This window comes from Ochlerotatus camptorhynchus, unplaced genomic scaffold (genome assembly GCF_037179485.1).
Source record: "Ochlerotatus camptorhynchus isolate MF236.1 unplaced genomic scaffold, CSIRO-AGI_Acam_v1.1 ptg000220l, whole genome shotgun sequence".
NCBI lineage: Eukaryota > Metazoa > Arthropoda > Insecta > Diptera > Culicidae > Ochlerotatus > Ochlerotatus camptorhynchus.
The window spans coordinates 5456901-5483028 of record NW_027040710.1 but is presented as its reverse complement, the minus strand read 5'-3'; the positions used below and the strand labels follow the sequence as shown (position 1 = coordinate 5483028).

General features: G+C 43.9%; 6 protein-coding genes across 11 annotated transcripts in view; 4 read left to right on the top strand and 2 right to left on the bottom strand.

Moving 5' to 3' along the window:
• MED16 (mediator complex subunit 16) overlaps positions 1 to 26128 on the top strand; it is a 78160-nt gene that overhangs the window by 35409 nt on the left and 16623 nt on the right. The window lies entirely within an intron of this gene.
• RpL23 (ribosomal protein L23) lies at positions 1088 to 2000 on the top strand. The gene is made up of 3 exons (XM_065225062.1): positions 1088 to 1209; positions 1422 to 1505; positions 1665 to 2000. The coding sequence occupies exons 1-3, from the start codon at positions 1197 to 1199 to the stop codon at positions 1988 to 1990; spliced, it is 423 nt and encodes a 140-aa protein (XP_065081134.1). The 5' UTR covers positions 1088 to 1196; the 3' UTR covers positions 1991 to 2000.
• Positions 4011 to 5566, bottom strand: LOC135703665 (zinc finger protein 41-like). Of its 2 annotated transcripts, none has more exons than XM_065224944.1 (3): positions 5358 to 5566; positions 4410 to 5254; positions 4011 to 4339 (listed from the first exon to the last, which is right to left on the bottom strand). In XM_065224944.1, the coding sequence occupies exons 1-3, from the start codon at positions 5493 to 5495 to the stop codon at positions 4063 to 4065; spliced, it is 1260 nt and encodes a 419-aa protein (XP_065081016.1). In that variant the 5' UTR covers positions 5496 to 5566; the 3' UTR covers positions 4011 to 4062. The 2 variants fall into 2 exon arrangements, with proteins under 2 accessions (XP_065081016.1, XP_065081017.1); XM_065224945.1 differs by having other exon boundaries at positions 4011 to 4336.
• Positions 6589 to 8896, bottom strand: LOC135703731 (uncharacterized). 3 transcript variants are annotated; one of them, XM_065225043.1, is made up of 4 exons: positions 8657 to 8896; positions 8381 to 8581; positions 7940 to 8308; positions 6589 to 7890 (listed from the first exon to the last, which is right to left on the bottom strand). In XM_065225043.1, the coding sequence occupies exons 2-4, from the start codon at positions 8537 to 8539 to the stop codon at positions 7204 to 7206; spliced, it is 1215 nt and encodes a 404-aa protein (XP_065081115.1). In that variant the 5' UTR covers positions 8540 to 8581; positions 8657 to 8896; the 3' UTR covers positions 6589 to 7203. The 3 variants fall into 3 exon arrangements, with proteins under 3 accessions (XP_065081115.1, XP_065081117.1, XP_065081116.1); XM_065225045.1 differs by having other exon boundaries at positions 6589 to 7878; XM_065225044.1 differs by having other exon boundaries at positions 8381 to 8577.
• Positions 10811 to 13005, top strand: LOC135703674 (uncharacterized). Its single transcript, XM_065224954.1, has one exon. It carries the CDS (start codon positions 11278 to 11280, stop codon positions 13003 to 13005), a length of 1728 nt encoding a protein of 575 aa, XP_065081026.1. The 5' UTR covers positions 10811 to 11277.
• Positions 20749 to 25850, top strand: LOC135703699 (solute carrier family 12 member 9). Of its 3 annotated transcripts, none has more exons than XM_065224982.1 (8): positions 20749 to 21050; positions 22007 to 22360; positions 22436 to 22570; positions 22767 to 24390; positions 24449 to 24826; positions 25141 to 25219; positions 25282 to 25412; positions 25475 to 25850. In XM_065224982.1, exons 2-8 carry the CDS (start codon positions 22078 to 22080, stop codon positions 25671 to 25673), a joined length of 2829 nt encoding a protein of 942 aa, XP_065081054.1. In that variant the 5' UTR covers positions 20749 to 21050; positions 22007 to 22077; the 3' UTR covers positions 25674 to 25850. The 3 variants fall into 3 exon arrangements, with proteins under 3 accessions (XP_065081054.1, XP_065081052.1, XP_065081051.1); XM_065224980.1 differs by having other exon boundaries at positions 25126 to 25219; XM_065224979.1 differs by having other exon boundaries at positions 20750 to 21050; positions 25123 to 25219.

Sequence of the window (26128 nt, the reverse complement as noted above, 5' to 3'; positions counted from 1 at the left end):
TCAACAACAGAGGGATTTCCGAACACTATCACTAATTCAGGGGAAACATGCCTGAAGGGTCTAACTCGAAACGTAAACAATAACTTGGATCGTCGGTTTCTTACGAATGACAATACACCCACTCAAACTAACTAAATCATCTGACAGAACACTGTTTGTTCTATGAGCTGGTGTAGTCAGATTCCGTGGGTGTGTGGTCATTCAAGAGAAATCGACGTTCAAAGTCATTGTTTACGTTTCGAGTTATACACTGATAAAATTTCAAAGATTGTTTTTATGTGTCCCACACATGAATTTTTGCAATGTGATCAACAAATGATATCTATGTGTCGGACACATACTTAATATGTGTACACATAAAAGCCATGTGTAACCACACATACCATTCATTTGACTCTTAAATTTCATGTGTGCTTCTGGGTGGATTCTGTTTATGTGTGGTCACATGAAAATCATGTGGAATTTTACATGGAAATTCGTCAATAAAAATGTGTGGAATTCTATTAGTGTACCCTTCTGACATGTTTCCCCTGAATTTATGTTCGAAGTGTAAAGATAAAGTGAAAATTCATCAAATGGAACCTTTCGTCTGTGAATCGGTAGGGATCAAAAAAATCGGTAGGACTATCGATAAATCGGTAGGTCTGGCCACCCTGCATTTGATCTGTCGAACGATCAATCAGATCTGTAAAAGGAGGTAAGACGCAAACCAAGACAATATAAATTTTACGTGTGTTCGTGTCCTTGCTCACGATCGAGTTCACGATATGACGCGATCGGATGAGTAGATGCACTACCGTCGTATTTAACGTGTTTTAAATAAAGCGTCTTGGGCAAGAATTTGAATGCAGTTTCTATGAGCTGCCACGTCGGTTCGACGGTGTTTACATGACGATGTGCCCGATAGTGTACATGCGTTAAACGTCACTAATCTCTATTGTTAACAAAAGCAGTTTCGCCCTAATGATATGTTGGCACTGATTTATATTTTTTATATAAATAACGCAACCCCACTGGGGTATGAATTGGCTTGAAACGATATAACGTTCTCAAAACTATCTGACAGCTGTCGTCACCGCCTCAAACTCGACCTGAAAGCGGAAGTCGAGTCGCTGTCAAACGCAACTGTCTTTCGTTCTTTTTCCGGCATCTTTACTAGTGTCGAGCACACACCGAATTTTGCTGCGAGCTAAACAATGTCGAAGAGAGGTAAATTTCGGTCGTTTTTCGTGAATTTGTGCGACGGATGAACGAACCAACCGTACCGGATTGGTGCGCAATGTGAAATTTGCGAGAATTGTCGTGAAATTAGTGCGCGAGAGATGGATGTTTGAGTGTCGAATGTGTTGACCCTGTGTGATGGCACTGCCTTGGAGAAACTAATGCAATTTTTTTTTACTGTCGATTTTCCCACCATACAGGACGAGGAGGATCCGCGGGAGGAAAATTCCGCATCTCGCTTGGTCTGCCCGTTGGCGCCGTCATCAACTGCGCTGATAACACAGGTAAGTGATAGAAAACCTTCCGTACCTTAACTGCATCCGTGGATGCATTGTTTTGGTTGCTTAACCTCAACCAAGTGAAGTGTCCAGAAAACGCTCCTCATTGGTAAACATCACCTTCAAAGTTGTAACATATTTCCTTGTTTCCTCACGTTCTTTCAGGTGCCAAGAACCTGTATGTGATCGCCGTCCATGGAATCCGTGGTCGCCTGAACCGGCTGCCCGCTGCCGGTGTTGGTGACATGTTTGTCGCCACCGTCAAGAAGGGTAAACCGGAACTGCGTAAAAAAGTTATGCCAGCGGTGGTCATTCGGCAGCGAAAACCCTTCCGCAGGCGAGATGGTGTTTTCCTCTACTTTGAGGACAATGCGGGCGTCATAGTGAACAACAAGGGCGAAATGAAGGGCTCCGCTATTACCGGTCCTGTGGCGAAGGAATGTGCCGACCTGTGGCCCCGTATTGCGTCCAACGCTGGTTCGATAGCATAGAGACAGAAGATGTAAGGCGCAAGATTGGGTTGGAAATGTTTTTCTTGATGATTCCATTACTACTTATAACAAGCAGGAAGGAAATGGAGCGGAATAAAACATGATGGAAACGAGAGAGAAAAGGATATGTTTAAAAGCTGATGTGTTCAAGTGTAAAATTGATCGATGACAGAATCCTGAAAGTGTTTCGGTTGGTCCGGAGTTGCAGGTGTGCATCATTTTCGTATGATTGGGGAAGCAAGTCTCCATATATCAGTGACTGGTTTGCAGTGCTTTGGTCCTAACCCTAACATTTTGTAACACATGCAAGGATAAGAAATCTAGTGCAACTGGATTGATTTTGTTTTGATAGTCGATAAAAAGGATCATAAGTAATAAGTGGGATACGATAAACCAATATGCATGATCATCGTATAACTTTCAGCGGATGGGAACTCATATTTTGCAGTGCTCAACGAGGACAAGAAGTCGATGGCCACGGATAGTTTTGTATGCTGCGAAATTCTACACTAATCGTCCACTCGGCCAGTTCCACTCTGTGCGAACTCATAAGTTCATGTCTACAAATCCCGATTCGAGTAGGGTAAATGACGGCTTCGGCAATACCTTAACCGCCTTAACCTATTATTGCCAGGGAGTAAACAACGTCCTTGAGAGCTCAATTTTGGCATGTAGATACATTGTGTTTCAGAGCATCTATTGACCAAATTTGAGTGCTCTAGGACTTTCCCCCTGACGATAAAAGGTTAAGGTATTGCGAAAGCCGACATTTCCTCTATCATTACTAAAACAAACTCAACAAACAAGCAGAGTTTATTTTGATACCAGGTTCGGGTTGAACCTAAATCAAAAACAAATTCTGTTCACGTCTAAAGTGACTATTAATTCTAGAATTCGCCGCTTTAGAGTTTTATTTTGAATTGTGAATTTCATTGTCATTAGAGGTTGAAAAATCATCAGGCCTCAGCAAATAAGTTTCGGCCAAAAATTGGATGATTCAGAAGCCTCCTAGAAGAAATCTAGAGAAGGATTTGAGAAATTTTCATGGAGGATGTTTTCAGAGGGTCGTCACTCAAACCCGGTTAGATACTATACTTGAAATGTTTACCATTTACAAGTATTGAAGCATGAACAAAAAATCATTAGACAAATGGTTTTTCCTCCAAGGGGAAAATTTTCGTGGAGAACATTAATTTTTTTTCAGATTTAGATTTCACTACACTAAGTTCTTTTTACGATGTCTGAGACCGATAGTGAAAAAGATCTCCAATAGCAAGAAGAACAATGCTTTCAGGAATAATTTGTTTTTTTTTTGAGAATTTCAGTCTTGGGCTGGTTTGCATCTATTCCGGAAATAGTTTTGCAAACTAATACCTCTATCAGATTAAGCCCATTTTCACTTTCGAGCTGTTTTCAACTCGATCCATTCTTTTAATCAATAGCTTTACTATTTCCGCTTTGTATCACCCGCTCACTTTTTTTAAATACAGATTTGTTACCTTATTCGTTACGACAAACATAAATGTCTTATGTATCATAATACATTTTCGGATGGATTTTTCATATATGTCACCTCACATCATTGGCTGTATAAAATCACAGGTGATAGTTAGCTACATTCTTTCTTCAGCAAAGTTGTTCTTTAACTATACTGGATGAATATGAAAGGACAAGTTAATAGCCAGAATTGATGGCCCCAGATCTTCGCAACCATATGAAGATTCAATATGTTTGAGAACATGGACTTGAACTTGAAGGACGATACCATTTGCGACGGTACAGCCTGTCATCTTCAATAAACCAAATTCATATACTAAGTTTCGAGCCGGCGTTATGTCCCAGTGGGTACTTGCAAATAAAATATGTGATCATCACATCATTTGATTTCATTATTCCGTCATAGAATATTTAAGTTTGCGAGGCTTTGTCAGGGGCAGAGGTCTTATCTATCATGTGATATTATTTTCACCCTTTACTAAAAAATGGCATATTAGCCCATATTCTCATTTGTGGGCAGACATAGAGATTTGGCCATGATGTATATTTTCATATTTGAAGCTCAATAACACAGCTTACACAAAATTCTTCTTCATGAGGGCCTCCTTCAGCGCCTTCACCCCGTCGATCCGCATTAGCGGTTCATCGGGATGATGCTTCTTCATGTGCATCACGTAGATTCGCCGGTGTACGAAAGCCTCAGAACATACATGGCACTTGTACGGTGTCTCACCGGAGTGCGTCCTTAGATGGATACTTAGCACGTACTTCCTATAGAAAGCCTTACCGCACTGGGGACACACAAAGTCCCTCCGTTGGTTGTGGATATCCATGTGGCTGGCGAGAGCTCTTCTGAAATTTGATTGAAAATAAACGGAGTAAGTGTTTAAGAGGATCGTGATGTAATGCCGCGAGTTCTTACTTTGTGAGAGTTTTAACCCCACACAGTGCACACTGGAACTTCTTCTCCTCGTGAACCGCTCTCAGATGTTGTGTGTGGGCGATTTTACTACTGGAAACCCTACCACATATGTCGCAGGTCATCTCATTACCTTTGGCATGACTCCGGTTGATGTGTTTACGCAAATTCATGCGGCAGTGGAACTGCAGTCCGCACTCGTCGCAGGTATACGGCTGTAGGCCGTTATGCCGGTTCATATGACTGTCCATTCGCTTCGGGTCAATTGATTTGCCACATATGTCGCACATCTTTTTACATCGATCCAGGTACTGTCGGATGTAGTACTTTTTGTATTCGTCCTTCGTCATGGTTTGCTCCTCCTCGGTTCGTCTGTACTTACGCCGGAAGGGGCGTTCTATTTTCACGGGTTTCTCCTCCAGTGGTCCTGGTTGTGCGTTATCATCATAATCATCCTGTCCTTGGTGGTGGTCATCCAAGAGAAATGGAGCCAAATCTGACAAAGTTTCTGGTGGCAATGTGACGCATTTCTTTTTAACGGGTTTGACTTTTGGTGGCTTTGGTTTAGGGTGATCCTTTTTCGCGTATTCATTCTTTAGAGATTTTGCATCGATAGATGTTTGAGCCAGCTCTTCCAAAGTTTCCGGTGGCAATGTGACTTCGTTTGTACAGTTCTCCAAAAGTGTTTCCAATGGAAGGGGAACTTCATAATCATCGCTTGATAGCACGCCTGCTTTCTCACCGTGGAGTATTTGACGGCTGCGCCTCTTGAAAGAGTAGAAGACTTCTACTTGGTTTTGGCACGAACTGCAAACGTGGTACTTTTCGGCACCAGGGGATATTTTAATCTGAAACAAAAGAACCCGATACAATGGTCACTTACTGCATTCTGCAAATGTAGCGCCAGTGGATTGCGCAGTATAATTATATACAATAAATTTGGATACTTACCCAGAGGCAGATGATGTCTTGCAATTTTTCACGAAAATCACGATCCCACAAGAGCTTGTTTGGTTCACACAACTCCCTACATAACCGGCATCGACTACGTCTGCTTCTGGTCGTACTCTCAGCCTTATTTTTGTCCATGTTTTAAGGTATCACGAAAATAATAAATACATCGATCAACAGATAACTTTGAGATTTGCGATTGTCAGTGAGAAAACCGCACAATAACAGCAACGGTGCGACAATATAGTAAGGTATTTGAAAAAAAAATGCCCCCACTCCCTAATAGAAAACTATCATAAAAAGCGCTAAACGGCGTGTTCGGGATATAATCTAGATTATTTGTGGAATAACTTTACCATTTGTGGTATCATTCGTTTATGGTTTCCGTTTATTACGGCAATTTTCCAATTAGTTTATTTGTTAGGCGCAAATGTCCAAAAAGACTCCACAGAAACATTAATTAATTAATTACAATAAATAGCAATGAGGGAAATTGTTTATGAGTTCTTCTTACTCTTCCTTGGAGGTGACTTGAGTTTAGCTTTCGCTTTCATCCGTGCCTTCAACTGCCTTGCTTCTTCCAATTGTTTTTCCTTTAGCAGCGCCCGCCGCTTCGATTGTTCATGATATAGATATCCCAAATTTGTAGTAGTAATACGCATCATTTTTGCGCTTGAAAACAGGCGGCTGCTGTTTCTCACCATCACCACTACCTCTTCTTCCAGGACCTCAACCGCTTCCTCGTTTGGCGATGCACCTCCAGTCACTACACCAACGTACGTTATTGTATTGGCTGCTTCCGATCCTTCCATTTGGGGCAAGAGTTTATCCGATGCCCCTCCGTCTTACGAAGGAAACATACATTTGTGTTCCCCTTTCGATTTAGGAAATACAGCGAGTTGAGGATCGCCTTTTTTACATCCATTTATTTACCCCGCACACCGGTAAGCATATCGAGGCCTAAGGTGAAAATTTCTCCCGAACTACGCGCTTCACATCGCCGTATTTCCCTATATCGGTAATCTGTGAATTTGTGTCAGTACTAGTGTAATAAGTACGGGGAACATAAGTATTACAGGAGGGGAAGATGCTGCAAAAAGCTATTCTGGAATCGGTATTGTGACAAGACGATAATAAGACGTTTGGGGAAAATGTCAATTTGCAAAAACTATATTTAACAAAAAGCGGCAAGCAAAATTATAATAAATTCAAATTGCACATTGCGCACATTAGAAAAGGAATGCGGAAACGCTTATAAAAGTGCTCTTTTACGAGGAATAATGTTGATGTCTTCGGCAAACTTATTCCTTGGTTTATAAGGAAAAAAGAAATGCGCAGAAGACACCAAGTACATCGTAATAGCGAACTTTTATTGACGATTCCGGTCCAGTTTTAAATGTAAAATACTATACATTGTAAAAAAAAGTGAATACGGCTTTTGTTTACAATGTATTCACCCATATTCTTGTTTTCGTTCTAACCGTATTTTCAAAAAACTTTTTTTTTGTGTGGAAAATACGGCTCGAACGAAAACGAGAATATGGGGTATTATCTCTAGGATTTCTAGGAAGTCAAGGCACGCCCACGTAAATCAACAGCACCATCGGGTAGGGGAAGCCTTGAATGCCAGAAATCATTAAGAGAAGTCATTGTTTACAAAAGTTGTTACGCCCTAATTCCAGCTCTATCTAGACATATTGGAATCCCATCCCTGATGTGAAATAATCGCGCCCCTAGTTTCCACAAAAAAATACATAATTGTTGCTTGGCATTTTGCTTCTACCTTTCTATAATAGATTTTGGACAACCAACACATGTGCCCCGTCTCTAAAAGTACGTTTCAAAACTAATTCACAATACGTCTCCGAACGACCACCTCTGTAGTATGATTGTGCTGGAAGATCGGCGTAACTAAGCGAAAGTCACCCGTAATCCTAACGTACGCCTTGCATCCCTTTGGTTGATCATCACAAGTCCAAATCATTTGGCCGTTGGAAAGCTTCTGCGAAAAGTTAAACCGGAAGGAATCATTGTAGATAAACTTCTTTTTGTGATTGTTATTCGTCATCAGGAAAGGAACTCGCTTCCGCATCTTTCGATCTAGTATCATGCCATCATTGACCACCTGTTGTTGGTGTTGCTGGTGTTTGGCGTTCAGCTTCAGCTTGCCGTCAGGCTTCTGTTGCAGAGTTGCTGAACAGGATATTTTGCAGCATTCCCATTGTATGCTTCCGCCGTGGCATGTCCGAGGCTTTCGATACTCATACCCATCAAAATACAAGACGGCCTTCTTGCGAAGCAATCTCGGCGATATTGGTTCATCTTTAATTTGCTTCCTGTATTTGCCCCTTGGAGTCGGACAATTGCCTTTTTCGGTGATAGTCGACCGCTGAAAATCAACACTGGGTTTTATGTCCAACTTTTTGAGAGGTACATGGCACTCCTGAATATCATCCACGGAAACCGGAGGTTCGCTTATCGTTTCATATCCTACAGTGACAGAGTTCTCGATGAATTCATTCTGCAATAAATGCTGCAATGCATACTCATCAAACTCAAAAGCTCGCATTTCAAACACTTACCGGAAATCCACGAAATGACTCGTTAGAGCTTGTACCGGAAATCTGAGCGACAACGTCCACTTTTGATGGAATATTCACCATCGACTCCGGCTCTGTCGCCTGGTTGGGGTTAAAAATACTCTTTGCTTGGCGCAGCATATCCTCTTCCTGGAGTTCCTCCACTTTACACTGGCTCTCATTAGCGTCATCCGGTTGATCGCGGTTCATTTGTGACATTCTTTCCAACTCCACTCCATTCATCTGTCGGGAACGCTTCTCTCGCAGATATCCATCGTTCGATTGACATTGCTTTTTAAAATTGTAAATTGAATTGATCTTATCGCGGCACACCGAACAAATTACCGAGCAAAAATCCTCTAGGAAGGATACCTAAAACCAAAAATAGGACACATTAATGCAAAGAATGTTCCTATATTTGAATTGGTGGAAATGAAAACTCACGTGTATGGCCAAACAATCGTAGATTCGACTAAGCAGATCATTGACGAAGCAACCCTCTCCGGGAGGGAATAACGGTTGTAGATTGATGTCGGATGATGTAAAACACAGCCGGCACCGGAAGTCGTCCAACATGCACGTGGTTGTGCTGGGCGATTGCATGGTCGCAGTTTTTCTAATCGATATTTTCGAGAAGTAATCTAGCTAGTGAATATGGAGTATTGGAGAAGAAATTGCTTTACAAATCCGTACGAAAATAATGTTGTCTAGCGAACAAACCTGGTATTTTAGTAGTCGATCGAGCAACAGATAGCAACTGATTAGATTCGCAATGTAAATGTTGCAGTTTGCAGTGGAGTCCAGAGACGTTGAATAGAGCAGCTCACGGTCCGTAACCTCACTTTTTGGTTCTAATCATTAAAATTTTTGTCTCTGAGTAAAAAAGATGGCAACGAATGGGAGCCAAAACAAACCACTAAAAACTGTCAAAATTTACGGGTGAGAGAAGAGTGCAGCAAATCTTCGAAACACGCAAGCAAGAAGAACGAAACGAACCGTCAAACGCTGAACCAAAAGAGCAAAGTAAATAAACATTACAAGCTGAACATTGCATTAGGTCCTAAAAAACATTGATCGATTCTCCTCGTCGACTTTCTCTTTCGTTAATAACTTGAGCACATAACTGTTTCTTGTTTTGTTTGTCATATTTATTAGAAGCTAGATTGAAACTTCTTTTATCGATCGGTGTGCCGAAAATACCTGAGAATATATTTACATGGCCGTGGGAATACAAAGAGAAAGTCGACGAAGAGAATCTGTCAATGTTACTTAGGGCTTACTGCGATGTACAGCTTGATTACTGTTCGCTCACACTCAAAAAATTTATCACTTATCTAATGGATGAAATCCATGTGATTTTCACATAGCTTTCCTATGATCACATAGCAGCAACCCTAATAAAAATTGTATGGTTAATTTGCTTAACGACGTGTTCTGGGTATCATCCAAACCATTTGTGGAATAGTTCAATGATTTGGGTTATCGTTCGTTTATGGTTATTTTTTATTAGGGAAATCACACAACAAAATCACATGAATATTATGAGGTCCATGAAATTCATATGAAAAATCATATAAAATTAATGTGATCGCATAAATGTTATGTGGAATTCAGATGAATTCCATTAATTTTAATTATGAATGAAAATCATGTGCGTTTCCAATGGAAGCTACATGAAAACTGTTTTCGGTGCAGTGCAACCGTACCAGTCCTCGGCGCCTAATACATAGGTGCCACAGTCGGAAGAAGTGTTAGTTTGTTTACTAAAATGAACCATGCCCATTTTGTTATGGCATGTTTGCTATAAGAAATGCGCCTCGTGTTTATTAGCGAATTTCACATCAAAGATTGATTAATTGAGTAGGAAATCAGTTTGGCATGGCATTTGTGACCAGCATACACCTTCACTCATAAAATTCGACACATTTTTATTGGCGAATTTCCATGTGAAATTCCACATGATTTTCATGTGACCACACATAAACAGAATCCACCCAGAAGCACACATGAAAATTATGAGTCAAATGAATAGTATGTGTGGTTACACATGGCTTATATGTGTATACATATTAAGTATGTGTCCGACACATAGATATGATTTGTTGATCACATTGCAAAAATTCATGTGTGGGACACATAAAAATAATCTTTGAAATTTTATCAGTGTTCCGGTAGTATGAAACAGGTTAAAAACTGTTCAAATCCGCAGATAAAATTTTTTGTTTTGAATTTCTGTATAGCAAAATAGTGAACTTTTCGTGAACATTAACGGCAAAGAACTCACCAACACTGGGAGACCGTGAGTTCCTGCCCACCTGTCATAAAACCGTCTTGATACCGGTCCACGATGGAAAATGACAGGTGGGCAGGAACTCACAGTCTCCCAGTGTTGGTGAGTTCTTTGCCATTAATGTTCACGAAAAGTTCACTATTTTGCTATACAGAAATTCAAAACAAAAATTTTATCTGCGGATTTGAACAGTTTTTGACCTGTTTCATACTACCGGAAGGTGTATGCTGGTCACAAATGCCGTGCCAAACTGATTTCCTACTCAATTAATCAATCTTTGATGTGAAATTCGCTAATAAACACGAGGCGCATTTCTTATAGCAAACATGCCATAACAAAATGGGCATGGTTCATTTAAGTAAACAAACTAACACTTCTTCCGACTGTTACACCTATGTATTAGCCGTCTCGATACCGGTCGACGGTTCCCGCATAAACACAAACCATAAATTGACCTTACCTATGAATGAACAACGTCAATCGGATTCATGTCTTCTCTATGAAGAAACAACGAGAGACACACAATGAAAATAAGTTAAAATGCAATCAAAAGTACTTAAAGTAATTCAGACTGCAACGTTCGGTTTCGCTTCGTTCGGGTGTGCAATAAAGGAGCTCCAGCGTTTCGCACCGTAGCAAGTGAAATACAGTGAAATTTTTCATTTAGAGGTGTAGAGCTGCTTCGCGGACCGGCAAGGAGCCGCCATAGCACGGAGATTCATCAGTTTTTCCCCTGGTGAGTGGAAAAATCACAAAGTTTAGTGAGCATTGTAGCGCACAGTAAACAGCATCCATTGCTGTCAACAGGGTCACGTTTAGAGCCGTGAATCTTGTATGCAAGTCGTAGCCCGTCGGTCACTCTTGTAAGCAAGTTCTCTGCCGTTTGAATCTACGGTTGGTATTCTCATATCGCCGTTGAGTCTTCGTATTCCACTGCTAATTTAATTAGCAAACGGTTTATCCAAACCGAATCAAATCATTTTGCACTTTGAATTTGGTAATATCACACGGTACTGGTGTCTTCTGGAAAAATTCCGCCCCACCAGCGGCGATGCTGGGCGCGGGCTTTCCCCCACTCCCCGGTGATCCCGGGGGAGGGCCATCAAATAGGATAGACGGTACTTATGCTGGAGCAACCCTGCCCAGCTACATGGACCCAAACGGGGATCACGGCAAGCTTATCATTCTGAAGTTGGAACCTGCGGTAGGAAAGAAACTTCCTGATCACCCTTTCACACTACGAACATCTATTGAAAGGCGCGTTGGTGGCAAGATTGAGGGAGCATTCTCCGAGGCACAAGGGCAAGCGTACGCCCTAAAAGTGAGGAGCCAGCACCAAATGGAGCGGCTTCTTTCTATGACGGAACTCACGGACGGAACGGCGATCAAGATTTCTAAACACCCAGGATTAAACTCTACGCGGTGTGTCATCAGTTGCAGAGAACTAGCGAAGATCGAAGATGACGATATACTCGAGAACCTGGAATCCCAGAATGTCAGCGGTATTCGTCGAATCACCAGAAGAGTAGGGGATGGAAAGGAAAACACGGCCACAGTTATCCTGACAATAAACGGCACGACGATGCCTGAACATATCGACATTGGCTACCGACGATACAGAACCCGTCCCTACTACCCCGCACCTATGCTGTGCTACCAGTGTTACAAATTCGGACACACGCGAACTCGCTGTCAACAGCAGAACACCACCTGCGGAAACTGCGGTCAGCAGCATGAAGTCGCCAAGGACGTACCCTGCTCCAACCAGACATTCTGCTCAAGATGTCAAACAAAGGACCACGCCATCGGAAGTCGGAAGTGCCCAGTCTACCAAACCGAAGACGCTATCCAGCACATACGGGTTAATCAAGGTATCCAGTACCCAGCAGCTCGGAGGATCTACGAAGCGATGCAAGGGGAAAAAACATACGCTGGTACCACAGTACATAGCAAAGATCAGACCATCCACGAACTGTCCACGAAATTTGAAATCATGGTAAAGAAAATGGAGGAGAAGGATGCTAAGATCCAGGCACTGGAAAACCAGATCGCAGTAGGTCCCACGACAACAACTAACTCCGACCTAAACCACCTCCGTAATCTTGTGGAGAACCTCCAGAAGGAACTTAAAAACAAGGATGAAAGAATCCAAGCCTTGGAAAGTTCATCGAACAAGGATTCCAGGATGGATCTCGTACGGAAACATGGCACCATCGAGGACCTTATCGCCCGAGTATCAGCCCTCGAAGCGAAAGTATCCAAGAAAGATAAGGAAATCGACGTTCTGAAATCCGTTAACCAGGCATACAAACAAGCACTCGATGGGAAACCCACCCTTAAATCTCAACGCAAGGAAGCAAATCCCATGCAACCCGTCCTCACGGATAGCTGTACCCCCAACCACAAGGCATCTAGAATAGCAACTGCTATCAATACCGATCCTGCCCAAGAAACAAGCATGACCATCGAAAAACAAAATAACGCCCATCCCGAGCACACAGGTGCCAAGAAGAAATCACGGAAAACCGTTACCAAACAAAATAGCGGGGAGATGGTACCCAAAAGAACGAAAGCCGACGAGCTGACACACCAAACCCAAGCTGAAAATCTACATAAGAACGATAAAGACGAGATGGATAACATTATGTATATTTCCGATTCCGACGAGGTAAAAGTTCAAGAGCAAGCCCCGCTTGACTTCCAATCCGTCATTTCGGATCTTGACTTTTCATCGGACGAGAATATGCAAAACGATCAGGACGTGTCCATGTCCCGATAGTCCTGCACTCTGCAACACCGCAACCCACTCTCAACGCACTCATGGCTACATCACCAAACCATAAGAGTAGCAGAGAGAACACGGACCACCCAAACCAGGACACCAATAAACATGACCTAGGACAGACATACCTACAAGAACAATCTAGCAACTCGGATAAGGCCTCGGGCAGCCGGGGCCCCACCAGTGTGGAATTTTTCGACCAACCGGGACTGGTGGACTCCCCCCGGTGCTTGTTGGCAACCTCCGTTGACCACACTTTGAACACAACTCAACCCACCTACCCAGTGGAGCAGTGGAGTAGTCGAGGCTCCACCGGTGCGGACGTTTTTGCCTCACCGGGACTGGTGGACAACCCTCTTCTCTCCGCTGCGGCTGGAAGAGGGACGGACAAGGGAGTATGCTCCCATTCCCCTGTGGACGACGAGGGCTTCAAGATTTCAGCTAAGTACCAGGACCACGTGAGACTCAAGGCTGGCGAGCTGAGCATCAACGCTGAGTCAACTCTGACTGCTTCTGCAGGTGGGACATTGCCGGGGTCCACCATTTCTACACTCGGGTCGCGTGATAACCTCACTCTCTCCCGGAAGGACTTCGAGGGATGCAAGATCAGCGAACGAAACAATATTGGGTCGAGCGATAACTTCGCTTTCCCCCACCTGGACATCGCGGGAGGCAAGGTACCGCAGCAGAAGGGGTCGCACGATAATTTCATACTCCCCCCGACGGATCACAGGACACCGGCACCGGATAAGGCCTCGGGCAGTCGGGGCCCCACCAGTGCGGAAGATACATGCCATCCGGAACTGGTGGTTTCCCCCCGGCGTTCGTTGGCAAACTCCATAGGCCATTGCCGCACAACCACGTATCCTACGAAAAGATCCACTCAGTTGACAAGCAACAATCCCATCCCTCAGGATGTCCGCTCGGACTCACGAAGATACGACCAGTGGAGGGCTAGTATGAGTGACTTCTCCGTAGCATCTGCAGGCCCTTCACACGCCCCGTCCCATTACCCAGTGGCTTCGCTATCTCTGCCGACAGCGGGGTCACCATAAACTGCTTCTGCCGGTGGAGCCCTACTGGGGTCCGCTTCCAAGCTGAAAGCACCGACACCAATATCAGCCAGATCACGAAGCAAGAAGGCTATCCCATTGCATGCGAGTTCCTCTTCGATACCTTCTTCCGGTATGCGGGTTGATTTCAGTCCCTGTCCAACACAATCGTCGACTGCCCAGAGCCAATCGCCTCCGGCCAACATTTCGCCAAGAGATGATTACTCCTCGGATTATTCATCACCAATCACGCGACACCCAACTTTCGGAAGTCCCAGAGGGTCCACTTTGGCAATCCAATGGAACATGAATGGCTTCTATAATAACCTTTCGGACCTAGAAATTCTTGTGCGAGACAGCAGGCCCACCATCCTGGCAATCCAGGAGATCCACCGGGCTAGTGTCGGTAAGATGAACCGTACTCTGGGGGGTCAATATCAATGGATCCTTAGAAGGAACGAAAACATTTTCCACTCTGCGGCAATCGGGGTGCTAGCCTCGATACCTTTCACATCAATTCAGTTAGACACAGATCTTCCAATCGTGGCGATCAGGATAGAGCATCCATTCCCGATGTCCGTTGTCTCGGTGTATCTTCCGTGTGGAAAAATACCAGATCTTAGAAACCAACTATCAAATATACTCCAGAGCGTCGAGGGTCCCATCCTGGTACTAGGGGACATGAACGGCCACCATCCCGCTTGGGGCAGCCCAATTGCAAATACCAGAGGCTCCACTCTGATGGAAGTGGCCAGAAAACTGGATCTTGTCGTTCTCAATGATGGAGGCACCACATATACCAGTGGTCAGAGAGCAACATCTATAGATGTGTCCCTTGCTAGCGCCAACATAATCAGCAGACTCCTCTGGAGCACCGAGGAAGATCCCATGGGTAGTGATCATCACCCGGTGGTAATTCGACTTGACGACCAGCCACAAGACATCTCACGTAGACCACGTTGGAGGTATGAGTTGGCTGACTGGTCACTTTTCCAGGAGACTATTAGAGCTAATTTTACCAACTCGACACCGGACAATATCCAGGATTTCATCAGCTCTGTCTACCAAGTGGCAACCACATCAATCCCGCGGACAAGTCCCAACCCGGGAACCAGGTCGTTACCATGGTGGTCTCCTGAGACAAAAGCTGCTGTTAAGGCCAGAAGGAAGGCTTTAAGGGCAGCTAAACGACTGCCCGCGGACCACCCCTTGAAGGAAGCGGCACAAACTGCATACAGAACTAAACGGAACGAGTGTAGACAGACCATACGTACCGCCAAAAGCTTGAGCTGGGAGACTTTCCTCGACGGTATTAACGCTGGACAGACGGCCTCTGACCTATGGGGTAAAGTCAACGCGTTGAGCGGTAAGCGAAAGTATCGTGGCATGGCTATTCGAATAGACGGCTTAATAACCAGAGACCCCGACAAAATTGCACATGCTATGGGGGAGTACTTTGCAACTCTTTCGGCTCTTGAAGGATATGATGACCATTTCCGTCGCACAAAAAATGCGACAACGCATTCGCTGGATAATTTCCACATCCCGGAGGACGATCTACCACTGGAAATTAACCAACCTTTCGGACCAAGAGAGCTTGATTTAGCCTTGTCCAAGGCTCACGGCAAATCAGCAGGCCCGGATGAAGTAGGATACCCTCTATTAAAAAATCTGCCACTGGAAAGCAAACGTACCCTTCTCAGCCTCCTCAACAGCGAGTGGCTAGGAAATACTATTCCTGAAGAATGGAGGCACAGCCTTGTTGTCCCAATTCCTAAGCAGGGAGCTGCGAGTCGCGAGCCAAAGGACTTCAGACCAATCTCTTTGACATGCTGTGTCAGTAAGGTGCTGGAGCGGATGGTCAATCGTAGACTCGTGCTCTACTTGGAGAGTAACGGCTACATTGACCATCGCCAGCACGCCTTCCGTCCCGGACATGGCACTGGGACCTATTTCGCCACACTTAATCAGGTACTTCGGGACGCGAGGGATGCCGACCAGCACGTGGAGCTAGCAACTTTAGACATCGCCAAGGCATACAATCGGACATGGACGCCTGACATCCTTGTCCAACTTGCGGAATGGGGTCTCTCCGGCCACATTATCCATTTTCTAAAAAATTTTCTCCAACATCGTACTTTTCAAGTATGTATGGGCAACCATAGATCCAGATGTTTCCCGGAGGAGACTGGCGTCCCACAAGGCTCTGTGATTGCAGTCACGCTGTTTTTAATACGGATGAACGGAGTTTTCAACAATCTTCCCAAGGAAATATACATCTTTGTGTATGCAGACGACATCGTCTTGGTAGTAGTTGGCAGCACCGTGAAGGCTATACGCAGAAAACTAAAAGCAGCCACGAACGCTGTCTTACGGTGGACTAAATCCGTTGGATTCCACCTTTCGGTAGAAAAATGCGCTTATACTCACATCTGTCCGATGAACCACCATGTACTCCGCTCACCAATCAGTATTGATGAAAGAATCATGCCCTTCAAGAGGTCTATCCGCATCCTCGGCCTACGACTCGATAGGCATCTAAACTTTGTCGACCACTTTAATGAGGTGAAAAAGAACTGCCAAACGAGGATTGATTTACTCCGAACACTGGCCAAAAGACACTTAATGAACAACCGTGATATTCGTATGCGTGTAGCGAAAGCGGTAGTTGATTCCAGACTAACCTACGGTTTAGAACTGACTTGCCTGGCTGCTGATAGGTTGATTTACAAACTGGCTCCAGTGTATTATCAGGCCATTAGGATCACATCAGGTCTCCTCCCATCCACCCCCAGGTTGGCAGCCTGCGTGGAGAGTGGAAGGCTGCCTTTTGAAAAGTACATTGTCGCATCTGTTTGCAAGAAAGCGATTGGCTTTGCAGAAAAGACTACAGGGACAAGTGACGGAGTGTCCCTCCTCATGGAGGCGAACGATCTCCTGAATAATACCGCCAACCTGGAGCTCCCCCCTGTAGCCAGGGTCCACTGGTGTGGAGCCAGAGGTTGGAACTCACCCGGTCTGTCCATCGATCCGGCGATAAAGAACAGTTTCCGGGCGGGAACCAACTCCCCTGCGCTAGTGAGAACAGTAGCCGAATTACATCGAACCAAATACAACAGTCATCAAGTACGATACACCGACGGATCCCGAAGTGGCGGTAGAGTTGGTATTGGAATTTCCGATCCGGAGCTGTGCACCTTTCACCGACTACCAGACCCATGCAGCGTTTTCACTGCTGAAGCAGCCGCCATTCTCGTAGCTGTCACCCTACCCTCAATCAAACCGATCGTCATATTCTCCGACTCTGCAAGTGTTTTAGCAGCTCTCCAGTCTGAAACAGCTAAACACCCCTGGATCCAGGGTATCCAGCAGCTCGCACCTAAGGAAACAACCTTTGTCTGGGTCCCCGGACACTGTGGGATCAGAGGTAATGAGGAAGCCGACCACCTGGCGGCATCCGGAAGACAGTCCAACTTCTACACCAGAAAGGTTCCGGCCCAGGACATAAAGCGGTGGATCACAATCACTATATGGAACTGCTGGACTAACGAATGGATGAGATCTCGAGACTTATTTATCCGGAAGGTAAAAGGGGATACCAGGAAATGGGAGGATCCACCTGAACACCGACTTCAAGTCATTCTATCTCGGTTGAGAACCGGACATACCAAAGTCTCCCACAACATGGGAGGCGGAGGCGGATTCAGACGGCAGTGCGAGACATGCAATGTTCCACTTACAGTGGAGCATTTCTTATGCGAATGCCCCCAGTACCAACGACCCCGTTCCCTTTACGGGATCTCAGGTAGCATCAGGGATACCCTGAGGGATGACCCATCCAGCATCGCTGCACTATTCTGCTTCCTTCAGGAAGCAGGTCTGATTAACCAAATTTAAACACCCAAGCAACGACAACGGACAATGATTCGGACCCAAACTATACCTCGGCAACAAATACTGACTCGGACACGGATGAACGAAGATATTGAACCAAGCAAAGCACGTACAAGGACACGGAAATGGACGAATGACGGCACTAAAATCAAACACAGCGACTACAAAGGAACAGGACACGGAACTTGACCACTTGACCACGATAATCCAAAAGGACAGTAACATCTGTAGCATTAAAGGAAAATTTCCAACTCTGAAATATTAAAACTCTGTTATTATGGAGACTCCCTTCTGGAGCTCCCACCCATCTCCTAACTCCGTATCCTCGGGGTTCTCCTCTGGAACCTCACATCCCCTTCCTATTAGCTCTGTAATTAGGGGGACTCCCGTCTGAAGTCCCCACCCCTCGTCTTTAAGAGATGAACCAGCCCAAGGCTGAAAATCTCTCTAATAAAGCAAAAAAAAAAAAAAAAAACTTAAAGTAATTAATGCGTTTTGAAGTAGTACCAAAGAAGAATACTAAGATGAAACAGTCGGAAGAAAAACTTTCTATTTTAGTGTCCTCTTTCACGGTCCCTTTCATCCAATGAATATCCCCCGTATTCAAGGTAATTTTGTGGTTTTGCTGCCCCCTCGGTAGAGATGAAATTTTGCGCTGTTTTGACGTAGAACTACGTCTTTGTCGACTATACAGGGGTACAATCAAAAATATGTGTAGTGAAATAGTGTTAGGTTTTGAACGCTTGTAACTTTGTCATTTATAGATGAAATTAAAATCCAAGTACGCCAACCGATAGGATATTACCATAGAGGTAACTCTAAGACCACTGGGTCCCGAAGAAAATCATTATTATTTTTGGCTCACTCAGTACCAGAACAACGGTCCCAAGCAGTCCCAAGCTATTTCACTCACCCCTGCATGTTCTGCATGAATCCACACACCCCTGATATTATCTGTCAAACTTTCATAGCGAATCAAAACAAACATAGTGTAGTAATAGAATTTCAACTAGAATAGGGTACGTTAATCGTTTGCTTGGGACCAATAGGCTACTAAAGTGGTGAGCCAATTTAAAATCGTTAGTTTCGTATTGATTGTTGATATTACTTAACGAATCTGCTGAAATAAATACTTTCCAATTTTTAATCAAAACACTTTTGAAAAATGCGCGGATGAAATTTTATCACTGTTTTCATGAACTAAACGTTTTCCCCAAACCCAGTCATCATAAACGAATACCACTTGGTTGCACTGTTGCACATCATTCTGCTTGAACCTGAAAAGATATAAAACAGCGCTGCTTTCCTGCCTCTGCTCATTACCGCTTCGGACGGCGTGGCACTAGGTCCTACAGCAAGCAGGACCAAGACTGCGGCTAAAGGTGGATCACGGCGTAACCATGACCACCACAATGAGGAATGAGACTTGGAAAATTATGTATGTTAAGCCCCCTCCCCCCCCCCCCCCCCTTAACAACAACCCGAAAAAGACATGGACTTTGACGATCACTTTTTTCCAGGAAATAAATTTTAAGCAAACCACAATTAGGGGCTGTTATTAACTACGTACACAGTTTTTTGGGATTCTTCCATCCGTTTTTCCATATTATGCACAAAAGATACGTTCCCCGCCCCATTCATAATAATAAGTATAATAGTCAAAAATAAACATCGATTTTGCGTGGTTCTACGTCATACTGCGGTCGTGTCTAGGACCCAACCCTTTAATTTTTTTATCAAAGCAATCACACCAAAATCAGAGATGTTCCATTTTTTAAATTATTCGATTAACATCTAATCGATTATTTTTTGTTCACTGTGCTGTCATTTTTCCACTAGAGAAGTTAATGCTTATATCAGCATAATGTAAACGATTACAAATATTTTACTTTTCGGTTCGTTAATCGATTAATCGATTATTCGAATGAAATCCGTACACGAAACGAAAATCAATTATTTTATTCATGTGTTTCACTTATACATTTTTGCCAAAACATCAGCCTTATACATTTCATAAGACAAACGACATAGGTCCTATAAGAATGCATTAAAGGTATGTGTGACCGCTTATACATTTCATTTGACACATGATCTTCATTAACTTTTTGCAAAGCGTCTGCTCATTAGTTGACTTATACATTTTATGAATAATCAGCAATAGAAATTTGCCAAAAGGTATAAGGAGATTTCTATCCGTGTAAGCCTCTCTAACGTTTCGGATTCTAACCGTACATTTTCGCTATAAATGCTGCGGCCAGTAACTGTAACATAGCATTCCCAATGAGTCGGTGAAGGAAATGAAGCGATCAAATTTCGAAGTGTTTTTTCACCCATTAGTGGGTAAAAAAATACTTATTATGCAACCGTGAACTGATTCTTTAAATGCGTATTTTTTCACCCATTTTATGATTTCAAAATTCTCTTATTTTTTGACAGCTGCATACATGGTTTGAAAATGGGTTTTTTACCCATTAATAGGTTTTTACGAAAACCGTTTTTATGAAGATATTGAACAAACAATATGATGTGTCACATGATCGGTTTTGGTTTGAGACTCTGGCCATTTTCCAGGGAATTTGTCACGTATACAAAATTATAATGGCGACGCGTCAACATTGATCACGGCGGCAACGGCGTGGCGGCGCACAGGTCTAGTCTTCACACACCGCTTCACACCAATCGACATTGATGATGCTGACAACGGCTGACGTTTGCGAAGCTTGGCTGATGCTAACCGATCTTTTGTTGACATTCCTTCGGTGGCCTTCGTAAAGTGTGGTTCGCTTTTTGTTCGGCTTCGGCTGCGATTTTCTCGTCTGTTCTGTGGGAGGTGGAATCGTCAAAAAATTCGCGACATCAGTGCGTCATCGATGTTTTTTTTTAACGTTCTAAAAAAATAAAACCTAAAAATTAGATCAATAGTATTGTTTTTTTGCGTTTATTTTTTTTTCAAATTGTGCTTCTACTTTGTTTTGCAAATCGGGCTGATGGCGGAGGAACAAAAAATGTACTAAGCGGAAAGCAGCTGGCTGGATGAAAATTGATGTGCAATCGAAAACATTTTACTCGACAAAGAAAGGAGGCGTAACGCTAGAAGTAAGTAAATAAAACATCACAATTTTGCGGAAACGATGGATTTTGTTTATTGAGTTGATTGTGGCGATTGATGCTGATAAGAGTGAGGCATTGAAGAATGCTGTGCTGGTAGAAGAACAGTCTCGTTGCGTGCACTTCCTTTAGACGGGCATGCAAATGTAGTTCAATGGAACAGCTGGTCGTCCTGCAACTTATCGTTGTGAAACGTATTAATGATATCGTCCGGGGATTGGTGTTGTACGACCACTTGTCCAGGCAAATGTGGGGGCGACATGGAGCATCATCATATCCTAACAATGATAATAATAATAATATTTCATGAATTTTACTACATAGACGTCCTATAATTCCCACTGCATAACAAATTGCTTCCAACTATAATAGCTTACAAACACTTACTATAATATATTATGTTATATTATAATATTATCATAGCAGCCTGTTTAAATGCATATTGTAAGTGCATGTAAGCTTATATGGCTGTAATAGGTGGAAGAAATTTTTGAAGTAGCGGGGATTATAGACTCTATGTAGTAAAATTCATGAAATCAATTAGCCATTCATTCATGTTGTATCTTTTATTCTTTTTATTTCATGCTTCTGCTTCACATTGAATTCTGCTCTTCTGTAATGTGAGTGCGAATGTGTTGAAGCGCGTTCACGGGGCTTTAGTTTTCATCTTCATTCGCAGGCGGTGCGGTCTCATATTATCGTCTCGCTTTATGACCGTGTGAGTCATTAGTGGTAGTATACATATAGGAAACAGTTTGGAAGGTTCGTCACTTGATCGTCATTCCATAGTCTGTTTGATTTTTGAGGGCGTCTTTTGTCGTTTATCAATATCCTCCCATCATCATGCATAACGTCATCAGCTGTTTGTTCTAGACATAAAGGCCATCTACCCTTCGCCCGTTTGCCTGCAGGGTCGCTAATGTAAATTTGTTGTCTATTTTCAGAGTTAATTGTTCTGGATCCCGTCCACGTCATCGTCTAAGGTACTGAAAAAAGTGCCGCTATTGTTCAGAAAATGATAGCGGCCAACAATGCTCGTAGCACCAATAATGATCCGGTGGAGACATCAGAATCTGCACCCATCACCGGAGCCGCCAATGGTGGCTCCTCCCGGATAATGCGCCAGTTTGGCAGCTTGTTCCAACCGGCGGTGCAGCGCAACGATCCCGCCGGATATGTAGAGTTTGGCAGCATCTCCGACCCGGAGGCACACTCCAGCCGGACGCTGGGAACCTTTGCCGGTGTATTTTGCCCGGTGGCACTGTCTATGTTCAGTGCGTTGGTGTTTATTCGAGTTGGTAAGTGCAGGTTCCAGTTGTTCGTAGGTATGCGATTGTCAATAATTTACGTATTTCTACTGCTTTCGCTCTTAGGATTCATTGTTGGAAATGCCGGCCTGTATGTTACGCTGTTGCAATTCGTGATTGCTTATGTAATATTGTTGTTTACCGTTTCATCGGTTTGCGCTATCTCGACCAACGGAGCCGTGGAGGGAGGCGGTGTCTATTGTGAGTATATTTGCGTGGATCGCTGCTTGGTGTCGGTGGGCACTCCTCAATCGATGTAATACTTTTTTTTATTGGAATAATTAAATTGTGATTGAAGAAGTGTCCAAGACGTAGACATATCTAACCAGATATATTTTTCTTTTTGATTATCATTATTCAACCATTACCGTTCTCTCTCTCTCTCTCTCTCTTTCAGTTATGATCAGTCGCACGCTGGGTCCGGAATTTGGAGGATCTATTGGGACTTTGTTCTTCCTGGCCAATGTCGTCGGGTGTGGTCTGGCGATATCGGGTTGCGCCGAAGGCATAATCCAAAACTTTGGCCCAACGGATGGCGACGATGTGGGTTCGATTCCGGATGGTCGCTGGTGGCGTTTCCTGTACTGCAGTTCCATCAATACTTTCATGCTGCTGGTCGTGTTGATCGGTGCGGAAATGTTTGCCAAGACTTCGATGATGATTCTAGGAGTGGTTGTCGTTTGTCTGATGTCGACCTACGTGAGCTTCCTGTCGATGGGGCCGCTGCAGGTTGCAATCCCCGTGGAAAACAGTTTAGTGCAAAATGCGACCCATAAGGTAATGGCTAACTACACTGGTCTGAGCATGACCACGTTGGCGGAAAATCTCTACAGTCACTACGGGCAGGATTATACGTCCGATGGAAACGAAGTCAATTTCGCAGTGGTATTCGGTGTGCTATTTTCGGGTGTAACAGGCATTATGGCTGGTGCTAACATGTCTGGTGAGCTGAAGAATCCATCCCGGAGCATTCCCGGTGGAACTTTATCTGCCGTTTTGTTTACATTCCTTTGCTATATTGCTCTATCCGTACTGATGGCTGCGACCACGTCCAAGTTCTTACTGCAAAACAATTTCCTATTCCTGGGTCCGATCAACCTTTGGCCGACGTTTGTAACGATCGGAATTCTCACGGCAACCTTCTCGACGGGGCTGAGTAACCTGATCGGATCCAGTCGTGTATTGGAAGCGTTGGCCAAAGATAAAGTATTTGGATCCTTTTTGAACTTTGTCGTTCGTGGAACGTACAAAAGCAATCCGATTGCGGCCGTCATTGGCAGCTGGGTGCTGGTGGAGGCGATCCTTCTGATCGGATCGTTGAATACGATCGCACAAATCAATTCCGTCCTGTTTATGCTGTCTTATCTGGCAACCAATCTGGCTTGTTTGGGAATCGAAATTACGGGAGCTCCCAACTTCCGGCCAACGTACAAATACTTCACCTGGCACACGGCTTTCATTGGTTTGATTGGAACCGGTGTCATGATGTTTGTCATCAATCCAATTTACGCTTCCTCCAGTGTAATTCTGTGTCTACTGTTGGTCATTGCGTTGCATCTTTTCTCACCAGCATCGCAGGGGGCACAGTGGGGTTCCATTTCACAAGCTCTCATGTTCCACCAAGTTCGAAAGTATCTCCTCATGTTGGACTCCCGTAAGGATCATGTCAAATTCTGGCGCCCACAGATGCTCCTTCTCGTGTCCAGTCCACGTTCCTGTTGTCCGTTGATCCATTTCGTCAACGACATGAAGAAGGGTGGTTTATACGTGGTGGGTCACGTGAAGGTGGGAGAATTTTCCGATAATGACTCCTCCAACGATCCGACAATCGAAGAGTACACCCAGTGGTTGTCGCTGATAGATCACATGAAAGTAAAGGCCTTCGTAGAGCTTACTCTCTCCAAGAGCGTTCGGGAAGGAATACAACACCTAATTCGTATCTCCGGCATGGGAGCCATGAAGCCCAACACGATTATTCTCGGATTCTACGATGAGGAACAATCGAAGGACTTTTTCGAACAGTAAGTTTGACTGCTTTTTCGCAACACTGGTAAAAATTCAAATTGCTTCTTTTCACAGTGAAAACTCACCGTACAAAACGGCCGAATTCGACGACAACGGAATCAAACTGTTCCCGTACAGGCGCAATGGCGAACAGAAGACTCTACTGCCCACGGATTACGTCCAGATCATTGACGATGTGCTACGGATGAAGAAGAATATCTGCCTTTGCCGGCACTTTCATCGATTGGACAAGCAAATGATCGCCCGCAGCGTCCATATCCGGTATATCGACGTGTGGCCGGTGAATATTTTCGAACCGAAGAACGAGGACCCATTCGATGTGGTGTCGCAGTTCATGATGCAGCTGGCCTGCATCATCAACATGCTGCCGGTATGGAAGAAGCTGGAACTGCGAGTATTTCTATGCGAATCTGAAACGCAACCGGAACCTAGGTAGGTCTCGTCGAGCTATTTCCTATTTCAATGATCGTTTACCACTCACACATAATGTCCTGTCTATCGCGTTGATTGTACATGATCTCATATTGGGTGTATTGTTCTATCTATTTTCATTTCTGTTTCGGTTCACAAACTGACCAAAATTGTCCTGCGCACGTCTCTTCTGTATGTATATGCATTGGAACGCCTCTGTTCTCCTATTGCTATGTATGTATTTGTAACCATGTCGTCCTCTAAATGGATCAAATTCACTGCACTGGATCACATTTTGTGAAAAAACTAACTAACAGTAGTTTCCAAATGAACAGTGCTCCTTTCGAGCGTCCGGCCGAGCATCGTTTGAGCCAGTTGCTGAAGTCGCTGAGAATTTCCGCTTCGATACATCAGGTCAGTATGGTCGATTATTTCCAACGAAAAAAAGATTATGATTAACGTGTAAACTTTTGTAGATTCCCGAGTGGAGCAAGGATATGGATTTCCCCCGGCATCGTAGCATTCTTAAACAATTCACCAGCAAGAGCGATAGCAACCAGGTCATGACGGAAGAGAACATCAATCGCTCCAAATTGTACATGCAAAGGTAGGTCAATTTCCGACATCGACATCTATACCTGTGATTATCATTGGCGAACTATTTTGCAGGGTCAATCAAATCATCCGAGATAAATCGAACGCTACGGCCGTTACGTTCATGTACCTTCCGGAACCCCCCAAGCAATCGACGATCGACTACAAGGAAAAATGTCATCACTATTTGGATCTCCTCACCGAGCTAACGTACGACTTGCCACCAACGATATTGGTTCACGGAATCAACACCGTAACGTCCACTACGCTGTAGACTTGATGTCTGCTATAACCCGCGTCTTCTGCTAGAAGGTGCTCAGAGTTCATGTGTTACGAACAAACCAAGTTTCTTCGCTGTTTTTTAACGAAATTTTCCAATTTATTGTGTTAACGAACATTGTTTGTTTTGATCTTGCTTTTGCGCGCACACACTCACATAAAATATGATTGTCATTGAACTAGAATATCGTTATTGTTTCTCTCGTATCTCCTTCAGAAAGTAACATGCAATACACCTCACTCAATAAGCTTTGTAAGTTCTCCGCCGCACTATTATAGAAAGGACCACCCGCATGGTCCTGGATAGTACTCTATTAGCGAGTTAGAGACCAAGACTAGTGCATTTTTATTATTTATTACATTTATGGTTTAAAACTAATAAGTGTCTGATTGGTATTAGTTCTATAGCGTATTCATGGATTAGGATAAATTTAGAAACATACAAAAATA